Source organism: Oxyura jamaicensis, assembly GCF_011077185.1.
Source record: "Oxyura jamaicensis isolate SHBP4307 breed ruddy duck chromosome 5 unlocalized genomic scaffold, BPBGC_Ojam_1.0 oxy5_random_OJ106426, whole genome shotgun sequence".
NCBI lineage: Eukaryota > Metazoa > Chordata > Aves > Anseriformes > Anatidae > Oxyura > Oxyura jamaicensis.
Window position 1 is genome coordinate 57661 of NW_023303952.1, and position 14076 is coordinate 71736.

At 57.1% G+C, this 14076-nt stretch overlaps 2 protein-coding genes across 2 annotated transcripts; one reads left to right on the plus strand and one right to left on the minus strand.

The window, feature by feature from the left end:
* Positions 1–2100: 2100 nt before the first annotated feature.
* Positions 2101–9885, plus strand: LOC118157358 (malignant fibrous histiocytoma-amplified sequence 1 homolog). The gene is made up of 11 exons (XM_035311644.1): positions 2101–2241; positions 3288–4164; positions 4544–4835; positions 5433–5619; positions 6442–6632; positions 6728–7215; positions 7802–7959; positions 8183–8342; positions 8797–8867; positions 9478–9584; positions 9718–9885. Exons 1-11 carry the CDS (start codon positions 2223–2225, stop codon positions 9733–9735), a joined length of 2568 nt encoding a protein of 855 aa, XP_035167535.1. The 5' UTR covers positions 2101–2222; the 3' UTR covers positions 9736–9885.
* A 345-nt stretch (positions 9886–10230) lies between these two features.
* Positions 10231–14011, minus strand: LOC118157359 (interferon regulatory factor 3-like). The gene is made up of 12 exons (XM_035311646.1): positions 13807–14011; positions 13547–13709; positions 12950–13112; positions 12795–12868; positions 12603–12648; positions 12332–12454; positions 12086–12250; positions 11852–11977; positions 11407–11781; positions 11144–11262; positions 10631–10875; positions 10231–10590 (listed from the first exon to the last, which is right to left on the minus strand). The coding sequence occupies exons 1-11, from the start codon at positions 13827–13829 to the stop codon at positions 10729–10731; spliced, it is 1524 nt and encodes a 507-aa protein (XP_035167537.1). The 5' UTR covers positions 13830–14011; the 3' UTR covers positions 10231–10590; positions 10631–10728.
* Positions 14012–14076: the final 65 nt, after the last annotated feature.

Consider the following 14076-nt stretch of genomic DNA (forward strand, 5'->3'; position numbering starts at 1 on the left):
CAAGTTAAAAATGTATTCAGCACCTTTTAAACGTGACAAAAAGCACCTTTTTCCTTTTGCCTGTGTTAGGAAGAGAGAAGACATTTAACAGGGAAGCCGGAGAGAAAAACAGTAAGTTACGACTTAGAAAACAACTTATAAAGTGGCTTTTCCTTTCAAGGGGATCTGAATATAGGTGGCCCGTTAGATCAGGCAGCGGTAACATTCGTAAAGTGCACTTAAACTGCCCTCTTTGAGGGTCTTGCTGCTCATCTCCAAAGAGAAAACAGGCTCTTGGAGGTGATTTTTTTTAAATGAAGCAAGTAATTTCTCAGCTCTGACGAGCATGGGAAGAGCTCACAAATAGGAAGAACCCCCATCCATTGCTGCTTTTCCTGACTTTTCAGCAAACTCTGACCTCTATCTTGAGCTTTGTCAGAATTCTGTAATTCTGACTGGTTCCAAGTGTCTGTTGTGAGTGTGTGTGTTTGACTGTTTAAAACAAACAAAAACCTCCCCCAGTACTGCCTGGCCTGGCACACCACTTCACTGCCACTATTTGCTATCTCACTATCCCAGAGATGTGCTTAAGGACGAGCCCTGAGCATTTTGGAGTTGCTTCTCCCTCCTCTGTTCTTTGTATGGAAGTGCAAATTGAATGGAGTATAAAGGGTTGATGGCTTCTGCATTTCTTTGAAAATTTTGGAATGAAGCCTCTTTTTCAGGGAGAAAAGTCTTAGTTTTAAAGTTAAACATGTAGCCAGAATGCATACCTCACAGGTGGGTGTGGGATTGTAAACAGAAACACTTCTCATTGATTTCTTAAGAAAATAAAGCCCAGAAGCCTTTATGGCATTGTTGATACAAGAATGAGAGCGTTACCTAGTTGTGTTTCCACTTAGGCTGAAAATCAGACGCTTTGGGATTTATCAGAGGAACAAATCCGGAGTGATCAGTGATCACCTGACAAAAGGTTTGAATAACGAAGCTTGACCCAGTAATGGAAGCAACTATGTTGGTGACCAGGAAGATGACAACTGTCTGCTTTGTTCCTCAGATGGATTCACTGTGTTCAGTTCTTGGCTGGTACTAGTCTGAATTAGCTGCAATGGTAATAGCCAGGTGCAAGATATATCAGACGTGTATTGTCTAGGAACTGTTAAATTTCAATTACATCTGCTCCTGCCGTTGCCTGGAGGAGCATCGAAGCTGAAAAATACACGCTATGCAAGTGCTTTCCCCTGAAGTTGCGTGAGGAAGAATACTGGTTCCTTCATTCTGCCTACTGGGAAAAATAAATTCATGAGATTGCCTCTCCCAAGGGCTGACTTACAAAGAGTGACATACCTAAAAATGCCTTTTTGAGCACATTACACAAAACAATTTTTCTAGTATACTGCATATTCTATGTGCATCTTTTTTTCTGGTTGCCCTTCTTAGATCAGGTGCTGCCACCTGTTCAATGGAAGAAATCTTACTTATTTGACATGTGCAATAACCTCCTGTTAAATAACCTCCTCTACACCAGTGGTAACACTACAGTGAAAGAGAAGCTCCTTTAGCAAACACAAGGATTGTTGGAGGTTGGCACAAGCCCTCCTTTGCCACCGTCTTCATCCCGTAGGTGACCTCCGGGCATTCTTTATAGGTACGAGCTCTCTGGCTTTTGCAAGGCAGTGTTGAAAGAGGTCACTGTCCTCCCGGTAGGGGTGAAGGCCTGTCTTAGCAGAGCCCTTGTCGCTGCGTTTTAAGAGAAGAGTGTTCCTCTAGGGCTACGTTGGTTTGGATGGTGTACAGCACTCTGAGGCCAGGATCTTGGGTGGTTGCTCGTTTCCGTGTGGGAAATGCTTCATAATTACCAAGCAGTGCAGGTAGGTGCCCTGGCCCCACCATGGGGATTTAAAAGCAATTAAGTTACTCTGCAATTTAGCTGGTTTTCTGTCCAGTAAGAGAACGCAAATAGGGGAGGGCGTGAGGAAGAACTGCTCTGAGTCCTCTACGTTACGGGCAGCTGAAAACAGGAGGCCGGGTTCCTCCTGTCATTTCTCAAGCATGGTGATCAAGGGCTTGGTGTCTGCCCAGGCGTGCTCGAGTTCTTGGGAGCTGCTCTGGGCATGGATGGAGAAAGAGAGGGTGGGGTTCCCGTGCAGAGCCCGGGGAGGCGGGGAGCCACACAAGAGGAGGAAACGAAAGGGGGAGGCCGAGCAAACGGGAGGATCCGGCCGGTGCTGCGCTGCAGGGCCATGGCCCAGCCCAGAGCCTGTGAGTAGTTGCCCCGGCTCTTCGTGCTGCTCACGGGACCCGGTTCGGATGGTGGTGGGAGCCCTTTGGCTTGTCTTTCTGGAGAGAGGAGAGAAGAGGTGTTTGGGAGCGGGTCAAAGCTTGCTTTCCAAGCGGGCTCGTGGCATGCTCCAGGTTTAGGTGGTGATGCTGAAAGCTCCTGAGCCCGGCATCTTGCGCAAGGGGGTGCCATGCGCGGCGTCATCCGGCAAGGAAGTGAAACAAGGGAGAGGAGAGCGAGTTCAGCTCTATTTACTTCTAGTCCTGACCCCAAGCTCTATTCTCACGTGCAAATCCCTCTGCTATAAGCACTCTCCTTTTGGGGCTGCTCTGGCCCGAGGCCTTCCGCAGTACCCATCTCCTCCCTATCCCCTGGGAGACCCCATCTCTCCCTGTGTTATTGCCCAGCCTCCTCGGGCTGGCAGCAGCGATTTGGGGAATCTCAGCCAGCATCTGGAGGGGGAGGATGTGAGAGAGGAAGTGTCTGATCTCACCAGCCCTGCCCTCAAAGCATCGCCTTGGCTGTGGTCTGGAGCTGGGGGTGGGTGGCAGCACAAGGGCGATCTGGGCAGGTTATTTGGGGAGCAGCTCTCCTCCACGTGTCGGCTCTGCCCTGCTGAAATTAGGGTGGCTGCATCTGCTGCCGCAGCTCTCACAGTGCATTAAGTACAAAGCTGTTATTGCAACCCTGGGGCTCCTGGCTGAGATGCGGTGGGCACTGTTTCTTCTACTGCTTCCCCCATCTTCAGGCCCAGACAAGATCCTCTCGTCTCGGCTTTGTTCCCTCTCCTGAGCGGGACCAGGAGCTGCTCAAGCAGCAGACCGAGCCCGCAGCTGTGGTCACACTGCTCACACAGCTCTTTGAGTTTAGCCTCAGCTTTGCCTTGCTGGACAGAATGGTTTCAAATTTTGCCAAGCACAAGGTCTCGAGAGCAAATAATCTGCCCCCGTAAGGGTGAAGGGCTCTCTTCCAGCAGGCCAGTAACTGCGTGCGGTCCTTACAAACCTTTCCTGTCCCATGTGCCCAGATCCGGAGCAGGACTGCTTGCGGAAGGTGACCCTCTCCACCCAGAGGCTGCGGGTGCTGCCTCCAGCAGTCCTGAGCAATCCCACGCTGGAGAGCCTTGACCTTGACAGGAACAAACTCAGGAGCATCACCGGCATTTCTAAGCTTTGCAACCTGAAGAAGCTCATACTGTCCAAGAACGAGATCGTGGACTTTCCCAACGAAATCCAGAGACTGGTCTGGTTAGAGAAGCTCGAACTGAACCAGAACCAAATCCGGGTCATCCCAGAGGGGATTTTCTCCCATCTCCCCAGGCTTAAGCATTTGCGGCTGAACAACAACCGTCTTGGTGCTCTCCCCAGGGACCTGGCAGCCTGTCGAGGCAGCCTCCAGTACCTCAACATCTCCAACAACCTGTTTCGAACCTTCCCCCAGCCTGTCCTGCAGCTGGCAAACCTACAGGAGCTCCACGTGCAGAATAATGCCCTTCGCCAGCTCCCCAAGGAGCTATTCCAGGGGCAGTCCCTGAAAATGTTCAAGGCCAACGGGAACCCCCTCAGGGAGCCACCCAGCGAGGTGTGCGCCGGTGGCATCCAGCAGATCCTGAATTACTTCAACCAGCTCCAACATGGTTCAGGACAGGAGGACAAGAGGGTCAAGACCATGTTCCTGGGGGCCTCTCTGGCAGGGAAATCCACCATCTGCAAAAGCCTGAAGCAGAGACAAACCAAACTGGTGCCCCAGGAAGAGAGAACAGTTGGGATAGAGATCAGCGAGTTCCGGATCGATGACTTCACTTTTCTCTTCTGGGACTTTGCTGGCCAGCTGGAGTATTACATGACTCACCACGTGTTCATCACCCCACAGGCTCTTGTCATCCTTGTCATCAACCTCCACAGGTAAGTTCTGAATTCAAGGCAGAGCGGGAGCAGACAAATGAACCTGGGTTGGGTAAGCTTTTCCCTTCCATTTCCACAACTCTTGCCGGTTCCATTGTACCTTGATAGCTGTTCTTTTCTCTGCTGGAGTAAATACATCTCCCTCTCCCCCTTTCTGAAGATCATGGTTTTTATTAAGCCATTAGATCTGGCATCACCTTACTAAAGCCCCCTGTTTTGAGCGGTTTAAGCATTAACTTGTCTTGTGACAAGTTGATCCCAATCTAAGTGGTCCCCAGCTTTGCTTTCTGGCTCAGAGATTCCTCTTCAAGGGTTCAGTCTTCAAAGGTTCAGAGCATTAGATGTGAATTTGGAAATTTTTCTCTCTCTCCTTCCCCAGGTACCAAACTAACGATGACACTTTCAAGGACCTTGTTGGTTTCTGGATCAACAACCTGTCCATGCGAGTCCCAAACTCGGTGGTGCTTCCTGTGGGAACACATGTGGACTGCTGCCGGGAGGGGGAGGTGGAGGAGAAGAGGTCCGACATCATGTCCAAGATCACGGCCATGCTGGTGGAGAGAAAAAACAACCTTGCTCACTTCATCAACAACCTGGAGGACAGTGAGGAGCCTGAGTTTTATGTGGACCAGTGGGAGAGGCTGAAGGAGATGGAGAGCCACATGTTGACCGTAGGGCCGAGATTACTGTGGATTTGCTGCAGCTATCAGGGGAGCTGGGCAAGCCCGCAGGGTTTGGGATGCTTACACAGGCCTGTTTAGTGGGGTAGCTGATGCCGTGATGGTACCTCACGGTCTGCTTTCACCTCTCTCAGTACGCTGCTGGCGATGGTTGCCCACCGCTGCTGCACCAGACTGTTCCCACAGCAGCTCCATGGGGCTAGGGTGGACAAGTTTTGTTTGCAAGCACCAAGGCATGGGTGGGTGGTTTTCTGGGGCAGCTGCAGCGCAGGGCAGGTGTCCTTCCTGTGGTGGGGACGCCATGCCCAGCCACAAGGGCTGCTCCCATCCCTTCTTCTGCCAGTCTATTGCGGAGTGGCAGGGGAGGCCAGGCTGGACTTGGGGACGTGTCTGAAGCTGGGCCAGCAACAGTGTTGAGGCCAGATGCGCAGCACACTGTTTGGTGTGGCAAACCTCCAAGGATGCACAGCTTCACTGGGCAACCAGGAGCACTGCCTGGCTTCTCTCAGCAGGGCACCTGCCATTTTGTGTGGCTGTGGCCTCTGCCGGTCTTCCCTTTGGCAGGTGTGTGTGCTTTTTCTCTTCCAGATCTTAGACTTAGTTGCTGTCAACTGCACGGACCACCGTGACATCAGAAGGCTTGAAGCCACGATTCTGGAGCACGTGAGGAACGAAGAGCTCTTCCCCGAGGTGGTCCGAGTGCTGCCGCCTGTCTACCGGCAGGTGGAAGCCGCCATCGTGGATATCGCGCAGGGCGAGGAGGTGGCCGAGCACGGTGAGCGGTTCTGGTTTCCAAACCTACGTCTTGCCAAATTTATTTAATGCCCCTAGCCCCTTCCCTGTGTCTCCAGTGACAGGCCTAAGCAGGCAGGCCTGGTTTCTCACCCACATTTCCAAAGCAAAAGAAAAAATTTTCCTCCACCACCAGCTCCTGGCATCCTATCTGGCTCCCCCGCTGCCGCAGGGTTAGAGGATGAGGAGCAAACCCCTTTGTGTTGTGGAGATAAGCCAAATTTTGTTGCCTGTCTCCCTGTGTTCTCTGAATGACTAAATGATGCTGAGATTAAACTTGCCATCAGAGGTCTTCTGGGGGAAACAAGCCATGCACTCAAACACTGAAAAAAGCAGAATCAACCTCATTTTTCAGATGCTCAGCTGAGGTCCTGGCAGGCTGTCAGCACCCACCAGCACTGAGGCAAGGCAAGGTCATGGGAGCTGGAGGGTGGCGGGCCGAAGCATTGCTGCTTCCTGTGCGGTGGCTTCGCGACACCGCCCCAAGGGACATGTGTGCAGATGGGGACGCTCCCCTGGCACTCATTGTGAGTGACGGCGGAGCTGGTCGCCTCCCTGGGGATGTCTGTGCACACCTTTCGCACACCCTCTGAGCTTTGCTTCTCAGGCATCTGCTGTAGCACTGCAGAAGGACAGCCCAGGGTGGCCTTAGGCACTGAGCATCGCTCTGGTCCTGGCTGCTGCCCTAGGGGAGGCACGGCCTGTGTGACCATGGGTACTGGTGGTGCTCCTTGGCTCTGCAAAGCCTCCGACTGCTGGCTTGGCAGCTGTGGGCAGCGTGCTGAGCACCGGCGTCTCCCTCCAGGCATGATGGACCTCCAGTACCTGCTCAGCAAACTCTCCCTGCGCAAGCACCTGGCCAGCCTGGACAGAGAGCTTCTCCAGGACATCTTGCGGTACCTCCACCGCATCGGGCTCATAGTGTGGTACGAGGAAATCAAGCACCTGGAAAGCACCGTCTTTCTGCAGCCCACCTTCCTCATCACTATGTTCAGGGTAAGCACGGGGATAAAGACCATGATCCCTGCACGGCCCGAGCTCGGCGGTGCTCCTCTCGCTGCAGCCTCCTGCCTCCCTTTCTTCCTGCCCAGCTCCTTGTGAGGTACCGCCTGGTCCAGCAGCTGGAGAGCATCTCCGTGGACACGCTGATCGCAGAGCACGCCACCATCAGAGACAGGTCCAACTGGGTGTGGACCTTCAAGTCAAAGGCAATGCTGTGCCACCGGGCAGTGCGGGCTCTGGTGAAGTACCAGCTCTGTTCGGAAGGGATGCAGGACGTCTTTGAGGAGATCATGGGGTACAAGCCCCACAGAGGGAGAGGGAAGCTCTTCAGCCTCCTGGAGCACTTTGAGCTCTGCCTGGAGGTGAGGCACGCCAAAGCTCTCGACCCACAGGCCTGCGAGTTTGTGCCTGGGAAGCCGTGGGAGACTACACGGGGCCAAGGGGAGTCCTGGTACTTGTTCCCAACCTACCTGAACCAGACCGAAGAGGTTGCTGAGGTGTGGGGAGGAGATCACCCCGAGGACCTCCACATCCGCGCCTACTTCTCACCTGAAATACCTGAGGGTTTCTTTCAGAGGTAAGCAGTTGTTTCTGGCCCCGTGCTGAGGCTGGCTTTGGGGCTGGTTTGGTACAGAGCAGCTACGACAGGCTCTCAGCTGTGGCGACCATACCAGCTGGGGCACGAGGCTGGGACTCGGGAGACCAGGGTGGGACCTCAATTCTACCCCAGACTTGTGGGACCTTACACAAATCATTTTGATGTTTGCTGTCTAGATGTGAGCAAGGATAACAATCCTTCTGCTTCACCTTTCATGCAGGGTGGCTTTTGGCAGGCCCCAGGGCTAGTCTCTGCCTATCCGGGCACTTGGAGATCTCCCAGTCCCACTAGAGCAGAGAGCTGGGAAGGGTCCAGTTCCACTGGGACAGTTCCAGTTTCCAGAAGGTCTCCTGGGGTTCTTGACTTGTATTCAGAATTTTACCTGGTAGCCAAACATGGAAGCAGCTCTTGGCTTAAGAGGCTGCTTGAGCTTTTTGAGGTCCTCTTTCATCTTCTAGCTCGATTCTGGCTGACGTTGGCTCTGTATTTTTGAGGCCCACCAGGTGCCACACTTTCTCCGTGTGCGGGAGGAAGGAGATTAAAGCCCCAGGCAATCTATCTGCAGGTTCCTGGTGAAAGCTTGTTCCTTCTACTCCACACACTGGGTGGCCAAGGTGACCTGCCTGCTCATATGCAACGGCAAGCCTCTGCTGATCAAAGAGAACAACCAGAGGGCGTACAGCTATCTGGAGCTCCGAAGCAGAAAGCCAGCAGGAACGACGGGTAAGGATCCCTGTCCCTGTGCAGCACGTGCTGTGCTTGTGCCATGGCTCCCAACCAAACACCTCTGCAGCAATTCCCTTTGAAGAGGGCTGGAAATTGGTTAAGGTGAAAAACAGCTGGCACACCGGTTCTGATGGACACAACCAGGCTGGAAATGATCCACGTTCACCCAGGCCACCACTCTGGGCGGTCGTAACTGTGACTTTCTCCTTCTGTCTGGAAGGATTCCAGTTTACCTGGGACTTCCTCATGGCCGTTGTGTTCATCATCCAGAAGCTCTCAGAGGAGTGGCCAGGGCTGCACGTGTGCATGAAGACGCCTTGCCGGACTGCTGGCTGTCCTGCGGAGCTGGTCTGGCCAGACATGGACGGCAAAAACGCTGTGTATGTATGTGCTGTCTGGCTGGAGCCCGATGGTTGCTGTTGCAGTGCCAGGGAGGCTGATCAGCTTTTAAAAGATGTGTCAAACATTGCAATGCTGCTGGGTCCTGTGCTGCCCTTCTCCTGAGCCCGTGCCACACAGGTGGTAGCATTTAATGGCATGAGAAACTCGAGAAAGGAAGCAAAGGAGAAAAAAGTTGAGACTTGGGGGCTTAGGGAAAAGTCACATAACGCGCTCTCTGGCTTGGTCTGGGACAGGGCAGTGCCAGATTTCCCCCATTTCATAAGGAGCTGGGGGCTTGGGCACCCAGGAAGGCAGCCCCCATCCCACCAACCACAGGGCCCTATACTGGAGTGGGAAGAGGGATCCTCGCCCACCGCCTTGGCACCATCTTCCATGGGAAGTGCTGAAGGCAGATCCTGCTCCTTCTTATTCTTGTGGCTTTTTCCTTTACAGGACGAAGGAAGAAGTTAAAACCTGTGGAACGTGTGGTCATCGGTTTGGAACAGAGCTGCTCTTACCAAAAGGTGAGCCCAGCGGCCCTGGGTTTGTGCTGGAAAAGCTCTGGGCAGAGGAAAGCACCTCTTAATGTGTCCTGACGTGGTCTGCACGGAAAGGGCAGCGCCATAGAGCAGCCAGACGAGAAGCAGGGGGTTAAATGGGAGGTGTGGGGCTAAAGGGGCATGTCTACTGTCTCTGAGGAGCTGTAGGGAAGGAGCTGTAGGTGAGGAGCTTGTAGGGAAAATCCCATGCCTGGTGCCTGCTCATTTATGGCTCTCTTCCTGGCTGCCCAACGGTGGCAGCAAGTAGACTTTGTGCAGTTTGGTGAGTTACAAACCCTTTTGGTATGGGGCATCTCACCCCATGGGCACGTCCTGGCCACCACGCCGACAGTGGCTGTGACAGCCAGGCCTGGTAACACCGGCTGTGCTCTCCCTTCCCACTGCCCATCGTGCCTGGAAGCACGTCCCCCAACACCCAAACCGCAGCAGTTTTCCCTAAGTACAAAGCAGCTGCTGTTGCTGTCCTGTCACCAGTGGGGCTCCCTGTTTATCTTTCGGGTTGAATAACTCAGTTGCTGGGTTTATGGGAGCGGAGTTGCCTAACAGCTGACGGTCCCCTCCTGCGTCCCCGCAGTGCCCACGCACCCGGAGGCACCCCCGGCACAGCCTGCCGTTCACTACTACGTGACCAGCTACGGCACCACCACCTTTGGACCCAGCAGCATCCACGTCAACCGGCAGGTAGGTGGGGGGCCGTGCGTGGCAGGTCCCCTGCCGTGTCCCCGTGCCAGCCTCCCAAGCAGCTCCTTGCAGCTGGCTGGTCCTGCGCCGCTCTCCCGTGCTTTGTGTTGCAGTGACTCTATTATTTTTCCAGAATATCTCAAGTGAGTAACCTCGGGCCAGCAGGGAGGTGCTTGTGGAAGACAGAAATATTACTTTTAAGGCAGAGACAAGCTGTCCTGAACACATTTTCTTCCTGGCTTGCCAGTCCTGTATGCATCCGATGCATGGAAATAAATGCATAAATAAATGTGTCCTTCGTGCGTGGGAAGTCACCTCATCTACGGGGGACAGCATGCTTACTGCTGCTGCCGTACAAGCCTAGTGTCAGCAGCTACGAGATAAAGCACAGCAGCAATTCGGTGCCCCAAAGGTTAATAATTTAGCTGCGAAGGCCACTTCTGGTTCTTGAGCTGCACATCAAGGAGCCTACTCCCTGCTGCCGGGGTTAACCCCTGCATCGATCCCTTTCCCAAAGGGGACATGGTCACCTCCGTTGGGCTGCAGCTGGCCGCGGCTCTGCTGGGACAAAGCTGGCCCAGGGGCTTCAGGGGCAGGAAGGGCTCGGGGGCAGATGTCTATGCAACACCAGCAAGCAGGAAGCACCTTTATATATACATATATTTAAACTTAAAAAAAAAAAAAAAGAAAACAGAAAAATAAATCTGTACATGACCACACTCTAAAAAACATGGGTTAACAGCTGCCCGTCCTGGCTGAGGAGAGCCGAGTGTCAGTTCCAGCACCCGCCGGTGAAACTGTCCGTGGGGGCGGAGGAGGAGGGATCCCACCTCTGATGCCACGCCGCTGCTGCAGGGTTAAAGTGCCGCACAGCCAGAGAAGAGGTTTTGCCAACCACTTCTGGAGCTCTTAGAGCTGCTTTCTTTCGGAGGGTGGGATGTGGCCGGCCTGCATGGCCCCGTCTGTGCTCTGCTAATTCTCAGTCACCACCTGCAGCCAGAGCAGAGTTGCCAGACGTGCCCAGGGAGAGGAACGCAGCTCGTTCCTGCTGTGCAGCGGTGAGATCAGCCCATCCGGATGCAACAGCACCCGAAAACACTTCGCAAGCACCACAGAAGAGGCCGGGGGGCAGGGGCAGGGGGTGTCAGTCTATCTGCATGCTGTACTGCTCGATGAGCTCGTAGAGGCTGAAGGAGTCGGAGAGCTGCAGGCTGACGTTGCCACTGTTGAGGGAGGAGGCTCCCTCCCGCTGCACTTGCTCGTACCAGTGCTCGCAGAACTTGGGCACCAGCTGGGGCAGAAAAGGGACACCGTGTCCTGCAGGTGCCACGCTTCCCCGCGCGGCAGCCCTTGTGGCCCCGTCCCCCTAGAGCCGAGGAAGGAGGCACCCAGGGCACCCCATCTCCCCTGTCCCCAAGGGGCCCACTCCACACATACCCAGCCCCACACTGGCCCCCAGCCCCTGAGGGCTCCCCTCCCTGGCTTCCCACCGCCCACGGCCCCCAGGGAACACCTCTCCGCGCTGCAGGGTGGCTGTCAGCCCCCTTGGGGCTGCTCACCTTCACCAGGATGAGCTTGGACTCCTTGGGCTTGCAGTTGGAGAAGCACTGCCCGAAGCAGAGGAAGATGGTGAAGTCGGGGGACCGCTCCCTGCGGTTGTCACGAAAGTCCCTGAGCTCTGCAAAGCAAAGGCAGGGCTTGGCTTTGGGTTGAGCCCGAGACACGGCAGCAGGTACCGTGGGGACAAAAGGGACAGGAGGGTTCAGGTGGTGCCAAGCCTGGGGCTGCCCCCTTCCCACCACCTCAACCTTTCCTTCCCCACCTGTGCAAAACACGTTGAAGTCAAAGATGGGGGTCTCCTGGTCCCGGCACAGAAGGTTGGGCGGGGGTTTCCCGTTGTCGAGCTGCTGCGACAGGGCCCAGAAGACCTTGCACTTCTTCAGGCGGGTGGCGAAGAGCCTGCCGGCGCGCTGCTCCAGCCGCAGCCCCACGCTCAGCAGCAGCTCCTCGGTGTAGTGCCGCTGCTTGCTGTCGGCCAGGCCCTCGGGGCTGGGGAAGAGGATGCGCTGCCCTGGCTGCAGGGCCACCGCCGGGTCCAGAGACTGGTAGGCCAGCAGGCACTGTCTGTCATTCACCACCTCCTGGTGGACCGTCTTCCCCCGGTAGTAGATGGTGACATCCAGGTTGGGGGGGATCCCTGTGCCAAGCAGCGGTCAGTGGCAGCGGCCCCAAAAAACATCGCCCCGTTCCCTCCTCCAACCCCTCACCTGTGTCATCTGCTGGCGGCGGGGGGCTGGTGTCGGGGTGGAAGAGCAGCGCCTCGCCCGGGGACAGCACGGGGACGGCAGGCTCCTGCTTGGCAGGGTGTGTGTGGCACGGCAGCGGCACGGCCCCTGCGGCGACACGGGGGCAGCGTCGGCCTCGCAATTTGGGGACCCCCCCCCAGCCACTTCGCACCCCATTACAGCGGTTTCCCGTGGCCAGAGCCCCGCAGCACCCACCTGGGATGGTTTGCTCCCCCAGCAGCATGTGGTCCGAGGGGCTGTAGGCACCCAGCGGGGGCTGCTCTGCCACAGGCCCCCACTCCTGAAACGCCGTCGGGGGGAGGCAGCCGCCTTGGCCAGGGCCGGGCTGGAGCAGAACATCTTCGTCGTGCAGGACATCCCCTGAGGAGACATCACAGGTGGGGATGGGGTCACCCCAGCCCCTCTGCGCCTCCCCCTGTCCCCAAGCAGGGCCAGTCTCACCTGCGGGCGGCCAGGGGGACGGTGTGGGGTCGAGGGTGGAGATGTTGCAGTGCTGCAGCACCCACTGCAGCGTGTCCAGGTCCTCCAGCGTCAGCGACTGCGCGGTGGTAGCAGTGGCGCTGCCTGGGGGGGGCATGGCGGGGGGAGCTTTACCAGCCATCGGCGACCCCGAATTACAGCCCCTGCCAGCCAGCGGGACCCCATGGTGGCTCAGCCCTGGGAAAACCCACCCAAATCCCCCCCCCACATGAGCTGGGGGACCGGTGCCTACCTCGGGGGGTGATTTGTGGGGCCACATCGCGGTGGTTGAGCTCCAGCTGCAAAGGGAAGCAGAAGGGGGCGTTACTGACTGGGCAGGGGGACGGGGTGGGTGCTGGCTCCAGTTCTGGAGCACCCCAAGGATTTGGGGGATGGGGGCTGCTGGCCCTGGCTCCCTCCCCTCCTGCCATGCTGACCCCATTACCTGTGGCTGCTGCTGCGGTGGGCTGTCCACCACGGGGCCCCCAAACCCTCCGTCCTGGCCGTGCTGAGGGGCAGCTGGAAGGAGAATGGGGTGAGGGGGGTGCCCTGAGCTCAGCCACCCCCTTCCCCAATTGCTCCTTGTGGGCCTGGTCTCACCTGAGTTGACGGCGAAGACCTTGTGAGGGTCGTCGCTGTTCTTGGAGTGGTCCTCCAGCAGCGTGAACATGTGGGTGCTCCTCAGGGCGCAGCGGAAGTTGGTCTTCCACTTGGCCGGGTCCTCGGGGCTCCCCTCGTACCTCCCGCTGGCCTGCGCCCAGGCCTGGGGGGCACGGGGGTGAGCCCAGGGACCCCAGCTCTGGGGGCACACAGTTTGGGGGGATGCCCGGTGCCCCCCTCCCCAGGTCCGCCCATCTCACCCACCTTGGAGACCTCTCGGTCGCTGCTGGCCTACACCTGTCCCCCCCGCCTTGTGGTCAGCCCGTCCCCCCCATCTTGAGGAACTTGGGGTCTCCACTGGTCCCCCCCACCTACAGAAGGGGTGAGGTGGGAAGGGGCCTCTGGAGGCCCTCTGGTCCAAACCTGCTCAAGCAGGGCCACCTAGGGCCAGTTATTCCCATTCCCACCCACCTTGAAGGCCTTGGGGGCACTGCTGGTGGCCTCCATCTCACCTCCCTTGAAGGCTTTGGGGTGTCTGCACCCCCTCCCATCAAACCTCGACAGCCCAGTGGCCGCCTCTCCCCTCCATCCACCCACCTTGAAGATCTCGATGTCGCTGCTGGTGATGTCCTTCCTGGCGTTGTGCTTCCAGGGGATGCGGAAGACCCTGCGGGCCGGGTCGGTCCAGCAGAGCCCCTGGTACAAGCCGCTGTTGATGGCGTTCACCAGCCATGGCCCAAAGCGCAGCTTCTGGGCATCCCTGCGGGACACGGGGCCGTCACTGCAGGGGCTCGGGGCTCGCAGACCCCCTGCCCGGTGCTGGGCCCCCTGCCCGGTGGATGGAGGCTGCTGCTTACCCCTCGCTCTCCGCCGCTGCCATGGTGGCCCCGCTACCCTCGCACACCTCCCGAAGCTCCCAGCGGTGGCAGGGCTGGCTGGGGGGTCCCGGTGCCTTTCCCCCCAACCCGCTGGTATCGGGGTTCCCTTCCGCGGGTGCCGGCTCTTATAGGAGCGCAGCGGGAGCGGCTTTCCTGGAAATCACGTGGGGCTCCCGAAACTGAAACCGGCTGCTTGGGTGGTGGGGGGGGGGGGGGGACGGGCGGCTGGCTGGGGGCTCACGGCACCCC